At 39.4% G+C, this 10740-nt stretch overlaps 1 protein-coding gene across 9 annotated transcripts in view; it reads left to right on the top strand.

Annotated features, from left to right (window-relative positions):
* The first annotated feature begins 31 nt into the window (after positions 1-31).
* cep192 (centrosomal protein 192) overlaps positions 32-10740 on the top strand; it is an 87881-nt gene continuing 77172 nt past the window's right edge. For 4 of the 9 annotated variants that reach the window (XM_042107481.1, XM_042107476.1, XM_042107485.1 and 1 more), the window contains exons 1-3: positions 32-137; positions 6444-6632; positions 8193-8300. In XM_042107481.1, coding sequence (XP_041963415.1) covers positions 6478-6632; positions 8193-8300 — 263 coding nt within the window. In that variant the 5' untranslated portion in view covers positions 32-137; positions 6444-6477. Of the gene's footprint in view, positions 138-3712; positions 3788-6092; positions 6114-6443; positions 6633-8192; positions 8301-10740 lie in introns of those variants that run through there. The other 5 variants (XM_042107483.1, XM_042107482.1, XM_042107477.1 and 2 more) reach the window with 4 other exon arrangements.

Raw genomic sequence — 10740 nt, 5'->3', positions numbered from 1 at the left:
TGGACAATGACTCTAAGAGGCCCCGCCTCCATAGTGTGAGGTTTAGGCGGGCGGGTTTACTTAATTTAGGTAGCCTAACGTTAATCATCTCACGTCGCAAGTATCAAACAACACAGCTTGTTATTTTTAAGAACATGGTAAGTTTCTGGGAGAAATGGCCGGGGTTGTTTCAGATTATTCTCGTAATATAACTTCCTAATGTAACGACTTAACTTTGAACGTTGTAGTAGCACTAAGGGAAAGAGTCCTTGTTTAACGTATAACTTCATCCTGCAGGCCTAATTAACGTTACCTTGCCAGCTAACGTTGTCGCTCATGATGAAAACAAACGTTAGTGATTTACTCACATTAAGTCATGATATCCAATAGCTTCTAGTTACTCGAAAACCACTCGAAAGTGTTCTTCTGATATCAATGGGTCTAACTTAGCAGGGACAGCGGGGGATTCGGGATTCAACTGCTTAGTTAACTTGAGGTGACTTAAGTTTAAGGTTAACATTACAGTTAGCTTCTAGCTGTTAAATCTGTTTTTCCCCTTTTGTTTTTACTTTGCAAGCAGGTGGATGCCTTGTGTTAACGTTATATCTCAAAAGGACTTGACGCTAGTGTTATCTTTCCAGTCTATGGACAAAGACCGGTATCCTGAACTTTGGTGTTTCGAATTAAAAAGACTTTGTTAGTGCTACGGGGCTAAAATTAGCCACACTCAATGCAGCGTTGTTTGAGTTCTGTTTCAGTATTTAGGACGTTAAATCATGTTGTAGCTGCTAATGACATTGTCGAGGTACTTTTGTAAGCGTTAAGAGTTAGCTTGATCATGAATAACGTACATTTGTGCCAACATGGGAACTTTTAATTTCATCGTTAGCTGTCTGTCGATATGGCTAACTTCAAGCGTCAACTAACTTAAAGGGAGCAAACACGTTTTACGTAATTTAAAGTAACTTACATCTAAATGGTAGCTGAAAGCTGAAGTTACATTAATATGACCGATATTTCTTGTAATGTTAATAGTCTAACGTAAATTAATGTCAAAGTAATATGGTGGGGTTCTATGCCGCGTTCCATTTACCTCAGAGCCGCTAATCACTTATCAGCTGAGTTCCAGTAGGCTGTAAAAGTCGGAAAACTAATTGTTATTCATTCAGTGCTGGCGGATAATGACGCAGTATGTAGTATTTTGTTGCACATGTGACCGCCTTGAAACATGTCCTCAAATGGACCTATATTGTTCTAACTCAGGGATGTCAAAGTCAAATACATTAGAGGGCCAAAAAACCAAATTTGCTACAAGCCGAGGGCCGGACTGGTTCAATGTTTATTAAAACATTAAAATGACTGCACGTAACCTATTGAACCAAGCCGTGTACTGTATTTTATTTAATGATTAAATTAATAATGACTGTGACTGAAGTGCGGGCAAAGTTTGCACAGAAATGTACGATTTTCCCCATCCTCACCGACCTTGTCATAAAACTTTTTTAAATGATCATACGATGCATCCTTGCTGTTTTGTCGTCTACATCAGCCTTTCTCAAACTTCTTTGACCTGAGGCCCAGTCAAGGCATACTTTGGGGTCACAGGGCCCACCTACATGAACCCACCCCCTCCTCCCACCCCCCATCAAATTATCATAATGATATCACAATTATTATTATTTTTAGGCTATACTATATTGCTATACATGCACTTCAAAACAGTCAATGTTTAAAGTGCTAAGATTGTTCACAAAAGTTTGTGAAAACATGCACATCAGAGTACTGCTTTACTAATGTAAAATATAATTAGGCCTACAATAGTTTCATTGTTTTTGCATTGTTGCATGATGCTTGCATGAGAAATACTTCTCAAAACAACAGGAATTATATGGGTGCCGTTGTTTTGGGATGTTTCCCTCATGCAAGCAGCATACACTAATAGAATATATATGCTATTTAATTACATTTAATTTGAATGCCTGAATGTAAGGATTCAGGAAACACAATACCAGCTTTTGTGAATGGTAAATGGCGGATCAGATCATGTGTAAATCACTGATCTGGAGATCTTTAACCAAGACTAATTAATAGCTTTTGGCTGACTTTAATACTTAATGCCAAACAGTGTTTTATATAGTCTGTGCTCTGTTTTTTATGGAAGTTGCATAAATCCACATCGTTCTATTAAATGTCGTTTCATAATTAAATAGCCTTCCAATAGGTTGAAGCTTAGCTTTGCTACCAACGTGCACACGCATGCATTGAATAAACGCTCATACCATGACTTAATTCTATGCCTCTACGTTTGATGACACCAAACAAGTATTTCCTAATTGCAGAAATGTTTGTTTTCTTTTTCTGTCCGCGCCCGGCTCCTTGATCAATTGCGCAGCAAATTATCAGACGATGGCCTGGGAATAATTTCACTCTGCAGACCATTGTCCACATTGCGGACCGCGGCCCATAGTTTGACAAATGGTGACCTGCATGCTGCCATATTAAGGCCTTTTTACAGTGTATTTTAGCCGGGTTGTTCGCGTGGAAGGCTCTGTAGAAATCTGGCACCCTATTCAACGAAGTTAAACTGAAAGAGCGGGCCGTTCACAGACACCAGAATGAACGAGTTCACAGTAACGTTCATCAGGCAATACAGTACGTTCAGTTCACGTTCGCTCAAAATATGAACGAGTTCATGAACTTTCGTTCAATGAACGTGTTAAGGCACAACACTGGGGAGGGGGGTAGCTGAAAGTTGACATCTGCCCTGACTGAATACTGATGAATAATGAAGCCGAGGCCCACTTGCGGCGCCGCAGTGAGTTTGTGTGGGTTACCGTTGCGTTGTAGGGAATGGAGTATTGGTGCGTGCAAAACAGCAGCCGGCGGCTGTGGCCTGCGGGCCGGTTCTAATACTAATCAAATATCATCCCGGGGGCCGTAGATAATTCATTCGGGCGGGCCTTGACTTTGACATGTCTGTTCTAACTGAACTGAATCGGACTGTAGCCTATGCCTACTGTACAACAAACTTTAATTCAAATCATATCTCTATCTATCTAAAACCCTTCACATGGTGCAATTTTACCAACTTATGATTCTGATACCAGCCACTGTAAGCCAGTGGTTTTCAAAGTGGGGGCCGGGGCCGCCAGGGGGGCCTCAGCAAGTTGGAGGGGAAAATGAAAGCAAGAAATAAATACATTTAAAATATACTATGAGGGTTGTTATACAATGCCATTATAATAATGTGACGCATATCTGAACATATTTCCCATGGTAATGACTGGGAATAATAGTAGAGTGATGGCTCTCATATAGCAGAAAGCCCCAAATAAATTTGTATGCTCCATCGCGATGTGGTTGTGGCTAAAATAATTATTAGATTAGCTTAATGTATTTTTACATTTGCCGTAGTATTGTCGATGGGTTTAATAACACATCAAGGGGGTCCTTGGCCAGAACCTAGTGGTATTTGGGGGGCCTTGTCGTGGAAAAGTTTGGGAACCCCTGCTCTAAGTGATGCTGGGTAAAATCACTTCTGTTGACGTTCAAACAAAACAGAAAGTTAGCTCACTACTTCCTCCCCCTCCCTCCCATGCAATTAAAACTCTCCTTAACGCACATCTCGTTGGTGATTTGGTGGAACAATTTGTTATGTTTTTATGGGCAAGCTTTGCCCAAGTTGTTTTGTGGCCTGGGTTGTCTACAGAGATCGTGTTTTTTTTTTTTACAGTGTCAGGACACAGGCAGCTAGCGGATGGTGAGGTGATGTTTGCTGTAAGTGACAAAATGTTTTAGCCTAAAAAAGGTATGACCTCACTTAGAGCACCTTTAAGATTTTCTCTAAGAAAAAACTTGAGAACAAATGAGATTCTTGAAAACAAAGTTCTTACATTTCTTCTCAATTTTCTTTGCCACTTTACAACCCTTCACCTGTCTTAAAATGTTACATAGTAAAGTTAAGCCTCTTAAAGTCATTCATATAATAAACACATTTAACAGTTTTAGACAGCTTGTTTGAAATATTAGCCTTTATTATGTGTACTCACGATATATAGGTTTACCATTTATTGCTAATTTTAGCTTGCTGCTATTGTTTTCGGTAAGTCTTCTGTCTGCTGAAAACTGACATAACCGAAGGGTTCCTGGCACATGGCTCTAGTCTACACTAACATTTTTTTCCTATCTATATCTTTGATGTCAATATATTGTGTAGGTCTAATTGAGTTCCTATCACTTTAAGACTGTCTTGGTAGTGTGTAGGTCATGAGAGAGGAAGCTTGCAGTTTTAACGCAGTTAAAAGGCTACTGATGCGTGGACGCAATTCATAATGTTTTCTATGTAGTTAGTTAAAATAAGGTTCGTACTTCTCTTTGGGACGAGCACTTTTGAGTTTTGGACTCACTTTTCCATTTTCACTTTTCCATTTACATCGGGATTTTGCAAACATTCAGTGTCAGTCAATAAATTCAATAGAGCCTTGCACAAGTAGCTTAATTGAAATTGACAAGCAGCTGTAACTAAGCATGCTAAGCTCGACATCCAAACAGTATTCTAACGTTAGCTTAGAGCAGTGACGGCCGGTGGTTAAAAAAATAACGGAGGAAGGAATGTCCACTTGATTGGTGTTTGTGGCAAATGTGAGGTTGTGATGGTGTTGGTGGCATATGTGAACAATAGTGTATGTAGGCCACCTACCCAGACACATTTATAGCAGCAGTATGTACTAGCATTTTAACTGGCAGTGTTGTGCAATAAATGCTGTTTTGACCTTCTCGGGGGTCCTGTGCGACGCTTTCACCCGGTCTGGTCGCATGCTCATTACTTAAATTACGTCACGTTAGCATTGATTTCGGAAAAAAAGTGTATTACTCAGTGGCGATATGGACAAAAAATAATATCTCTTTTTTTTTTTTTGTGATTTCGACGATAACGATAATTAGTCTATCCTTTAAAAAAATTGTAGAAGTCTGAATTACTTTACAGCTCATTATTTATGAATAGCATCAATACAATAATAACCAATAACCTATCCTGTGACTTTTTAAGCAAATCAACCAATGCATTGTCACTCTGACACATTTCCAATTTTGCCCACTTGTGTGTGGCAATGACATGGTCTAGCCAGCTACATTAAAGAAGATGACTAGGCCTAACAGTTTCCCAAGAGAAAGTCTGAAGCTTAAGTTCCTTTCAAAAACCTTTACTTAGGATTCACTGTAAAACTAAGCAGACCAACAGAGTACCATCTAAGTTATTTCCTTCGATGTTTTGTTTAAGAGAAATCATGTAGGCTAGCATTCCAAGTTACAGAATAGAAACTAATGCGTTATCTTATGGCTAATGTATATAAGAAATCCCTTAGAGATGCTAACGGTTAGCATAATCGATACACGTAGATATTTAGAGCGAACTTCAGCCCATTTACAAAAGGCTTACATGAGAAGGGTTCTTTGTTTACAACTGAATATTAAAATACTCAAAGGCAAATGTTTTCTCTCCATATAATACCATGTAGGAAAAAATGTGACTGTCTCATTAATACTACGTGAACAGAAGTAGCTGCACAAAATCCCAAGTAGGCTACGTCTGGATCTCGCTCACAAAATAAACATTATTCAATAAGGGGCTTGAGGAGGAAGCTCCTCCAGACAGTAATTTTCTGTTGGCATTTTGACATAGGGGAACGATTTTGTTCATTCAAAGTGTTCAAATAGTAATATTAACAGTAATTTATCAGATTAGTAATTCACTTTATATATTTTTTATTTTTCTCTGAAATTTTAGGGAGGGTGTTCCTCCCTTTCCTCAATGAAGGAGCCGCCTCTGGCTTAGAGATATGGCTTGATTGCATAACTTAAATTAGTTTAGTCTCCCCAATTTACTATGGTGTGATAAGACCTTAGCAGAGTTGAGTTCAGTTTTGAACAAATTTGCGCAGCATGGTCACGATTCTAAGCAGATTTAATAGCAATTTAGCCCGTCATCTTCTAATGCTTCTTTGTGCCAACAACAATCCTTCAGCAATTGTTAATGTTTTGTTAAATGTAGGCCTACATGCAGAGAGGCGGCAGGTCCGTTAGGAGAGAGAGCGGGACAGGGCAAGGAAAGACTGCGAGAGTGAAAAGCGCAGGTCAATGAAAAGATTTTATCTAATTTAAATAGTACAACATAGATGATTTGTGTGATGGCCAGTGTTGATCTTGTTGTGGTATGTATGGGAAACACTGTGTAAATTGGCCCTTAGGCTATCAGTATGCACGCTGAAGGACAGGGAGGATCCAGAGCAGAGCCGCGCCTCCATATAAATAAAACTTATTGGATATTGAAATTAATATTCTCTTCTCTGACTGAATTGGTTCTGACTGCTTATGCTGCTTTATCACTGCCAAAGTAAATTCAGCACCAGTATTGTAATGTCTAAGTGACATGAATGTCTCTTCCCTTCCCTATTTCTTTACAGTTCATCTTCTGCTGACTGTTTAACTGAGGCTGACATGATGGAGAATTTCGGAAACATTGTGGATGAGTCTTTTCCCAGCCTTCTCTCAAATAGTACCAGTGACCAGTCCTCCTTGGAGAATCTGACACTCGGCCCGACTTTAGGGATACCTGTTGCTGCCTCCACTGTTGCTAAAATAAGAGCGAACAGGTAGGCTGTAATAACTTATTAGTGTGTGATTTAAAGTCCAAGAAATTATTGACTGTAAGTAAGAATTTATTTATATTGCGATTTTCACAGACAGGAGTAACACATTGTTTTACAAAGAATAACTAAAAACAGAATGCAATACACAATTTAAGAGTAAAGGGGAACTATGCAGTTTTTTTTTAGCGTAATTTACTTTACCTTAAAGGTGCCATGTGTAATGTCCGGAAAAAATCAATTCATACTCCACATTACACTCATTTTCCACCTCCCCCTTGAGTTAAACAATTGATTTTTACCTTTCTCCAGTTCATCCAGCCGTTCTGAGTCTGGTGGTATCAGTTTTAGCTCCAGCCTAGCATAGATCATTAAATCTGATTAGACCATCAGCTTCTGACATTTCTTCGGACACATGACATTTTCCAGGTTGAATGGTGGCTGTCTCGCTTCCCCTTAGCGTCTGTGAGCAGAAAAAACAGCCTTTCAACTTTGGTCTGGCAAGCCGCCAGCCTCAGTCAGAAAGTCTCGCGGTCTCGCAATGTAACAAATTGCTCTATGGCACTACACATATACACGCCAGGCACCGGCTAGAACAAGGTAGCGATGGAGTTTCTCAGACATTCATCAGAGCCAGTTGAGCACTGCTCCCCCATGCCCACATCCATTGCTGATGTGCCCTTGTGCAAGGCATCTAACCACTCACTGCTCCCCGAGCGCCGCTGTAGCAAGGCAGGTCTCTGCTCTGGTTTAGTGTGTGCTTCACCTCACTGTGTGTTCACTGTGTGCTCTGTGTGTTCACTAATACACGGATGGGATAAATGCAGAGACCAAATTCCTTGTATACGCAAGTATACTTGGCATATAAACCTGATATACATTTACAGAAGAGTAAAAAATTCAAGCTACGTTGCAGAGGAGACCTTAGCTTGGAATTACTACTACATTTGTCAATACTATTACAACAGGATAAGAGTGCCGACATTATAAGTACTATAGTCAAAGTGTGGTTGGAGGAGAAAGTGGTAGAAGAAGGTCATTCAGGTCAAACTTGGCAACAATAATCAGAAAGCATCAAAATGTATTTGCTGTAAGAATATTATTTTTTCGAAAAATCAACTTGACACTTTCAAAATCCTATTTTCATTTGAAGTTACTCTGTGTGTAGAGGTTATATTGTCACACATTTTGGCAATTGCTCATACAAATGAAATCAGTAATGGGCAGCCAAATAGGCAAGCAAAAAAGAATTCTACTAATTACATCACACATTATATGAGCACACAAAACCAGTCTATAGCTGATGTATAGGATTATGTATATTAAAGTAAAAATGCATGTATGACATCATAAACTGTTTGACGTTACTGTTTAAAGAGGTTTTTGTCAATTTGTTGTTGCTCAGTACTTAGTCAGAGGAAATTGTTTATTTCCACTTATAAATGATTGTAAAATATTTTACACTGTAAGATGATAGGGTTTGTATGAAAAGCATTTGATACTAGTCAGATATGTGACTGAAATTTTGTAGTTAAACATTTCCATCTCCATCATTGTTTCTTCCAGAATAATAGATACTCAAGCATCATACCTAGAAGATGATAAATTCTCTCTTGAACAGACTCTGAGCTCTGAGGAGAAGCAAAGATTTTCCCTAAGCTTTAAGGATGACTTGTGAGTATGCACCCACTGAAGAATTTCACTCCTTACTCAAAATTAGGTAAAAAGTATCATATGAAGTTCTTCATATCAAGCTTAAAATGACCATAAAATGCTAGAAAAGATTAGGAAATATGAGACAAAGTACTGGCTTATGAGACATCAATGCTACAGCCAGTATATTCCCATTAGAAAGGTCTCATAGTCCGAACTTTGTGTTTTTGTTTGTGCTTTGGCCATGGTTTTACCAAAGTCCTTTTAGGCAAGTCCCTCCACTCGGCGGCCATATTGCACTGCTTTTTGGGGACTTATCGGGCATCTATTTCGGCAGAAATGCGCGTGCGCAAGGCTTCTCGACACCAACCTTGCTCCAGCTGCGAGATCACACCACATGATTGGCTCGATGTATTCACAACACACCACATGATTGGCTCAATGTATTCACATGTCAACGGTGTGCCGCGGAAGGGCCACTGTACTGTACTGTGGCATAATGGCACGCAGACTCAAAGCGGCAAAAGCCAACGTTCCTAACCCTGCTCACAAGTGCCATCTGGTGGTTGTTTGGGTCATTGCAGCTTCACTGGGGAAATGTAAATAGAAGCTGCATGGTTCACGTGTGAGGTCACGTGAGAATCACGCGTGAAGACGGCCAATTGAATGTAGTACCCACATGTAGAAATTAGCATGTAAAGTGAATATCTTTCAAAATGTTTTCCCAGGACAGCATGTCCCAAATACCTCTAGTTGTGACCGGTTTTATCTTTCCACACAATGCTCCCCTTTTTTCCCCTTTTACCTGAACTGGAACAACAGAGATAATGTTAGATTCTTCATAAGCTCTCTCTAAAAAGCTCCATGCAGAGGTGTAGTAAAATGCTATTTAACATGAAAGAAAGACAGCAGGTTGCTGGGTTGGCAAACCTGTAAGAACTGAGCTTAAGCTAAGATTAGCTTAACTTATCAGCTACTTTATGCACAGGGATTTGCAAAAAATAAATACGTACACAAAGCTATACATTCGCTGATCATCTTGCAGTGTAGGCACAGCTGCAGTGTAAGATCATTTTCCAGGGTTTCCCGCAGCACTTGGCAAAACATGCCTGCCGCCTTAACTACGTCGTCAAAAAAAAAAGTAGTCCACTTCCAAACCGTGACCAACGCCAGTCTCTCTTCTCCGTAACGCATTAAAAACCTGCCATAAATCGAAAAATAATCAGTTTTTATAATCTTTACGTGATCCGAATCAGAGCAGGTGAGAGCCGCGCAAATATCCCGCTAGCTCTCAGAATCCGTCAAATCGCGAACAGCCACAGCTCCGTTTACTTGTCAGGTGTGATGAAATGCGTTCATATTCCACTTTTTATGTCGGCAAAAACTTTGCAGGAAAGGTTTTGTGGTAGGATTGTCCAATGGTCAAGTTGTTGCTGCAATTTGTGTCACAGTACATCTTAAAGTTGTGAAATATAATCGCATATTCTGTTTTTTAAATGTGGGCGACTGGCTACATTTATATAACCGCGTCTTTAAATGCGTTCAAAATAACGTGCAGCTGGGGATGAAACTAGCGGTTTTTCAGCAGAAACACGAACCGTCGAAACTAATCGGTGATTTCACTCGTCCAATACATTTTTAAAAGAAGTAAATGGTTTTACAATAATTTAAGTCAAGCTTTAGTTGGTTTAGATAGCCTACAACTGAACGCAGCCTATGCCAAATGGAAAGTAGCCTAATGTATTGATTTGCTGTGCATACTGGACAATAGATGCACAACGTAATTTAGGCCTACATGAACTATTAAAATGATTATTTAAAATAGTCTATGTATGAAAAAATATTGAAGGGAATCAGGGGGAGCCAGCTCAGTAGCCTATCCTATGTCTTTGGCAAGTATAGCCTACTGACACAGATGAAGAACAGTCAGCCTCAGCCAGTAGGCTACAAGCAACCAGACCCTTTAAAAAAAAAAAAAAAAAGCTACATTAGCTTACTTCAAGTGTCAAACTGCAGTTTTTTGAGTATCAAAACTGCAGTTTTGGAGGAAATTTTTGCAGTTCTTATGCAGGAAATGTATTTTGGACACAACAAAATTGCATTGTACTGCATATAGTACTGTATTTTACTGCAGAAATGCAGTATTTTGGACATGAAAATACTAGGCTACTGCACTATAGCCTACGGTAGTATAACTGAACTGTACTTCGAAAAAAACTGCAGTTATTTTTTGTAATGGGATATGTACAGCAAGCATCAAAAACAAGCAGCCCAGAACTGGGCATTTATAGCTGTGAAGGTGATTCACACACAATTATTTTTATTTCTCCTAGTCCTTTATGGGGAAAAACACTATATTTTGTACTTTCCGTAGAAATTCTAAATGGGGTGGGATGATTGTATTGGGAGCACTGAGGTGTCAGATGCGATTGTCAAAAAATGGTTACAATTTGGCCCTCAG

Source organism: Alosa sapidissima, chromosome 10, assembly GCF_018492685.1.
Source record: "Alosa sapidissima isolate fAloSap1 chromosome 10, fAloSap1.pri, whole genome shotgun sequence".
Classification (NCBI taxonomy): domain Eukaryota; kingdom Metazoa; phylum Chordata; class Actinopteri; order Clupeiformes; family Clupeidae; genus Alosa; species Alosa sapidissima.
The sequence above is the reverse complement of the archived record's forward strand: the minus strand, read 5'-3'. Positions and strand labels throughout refer to the sequence as shown.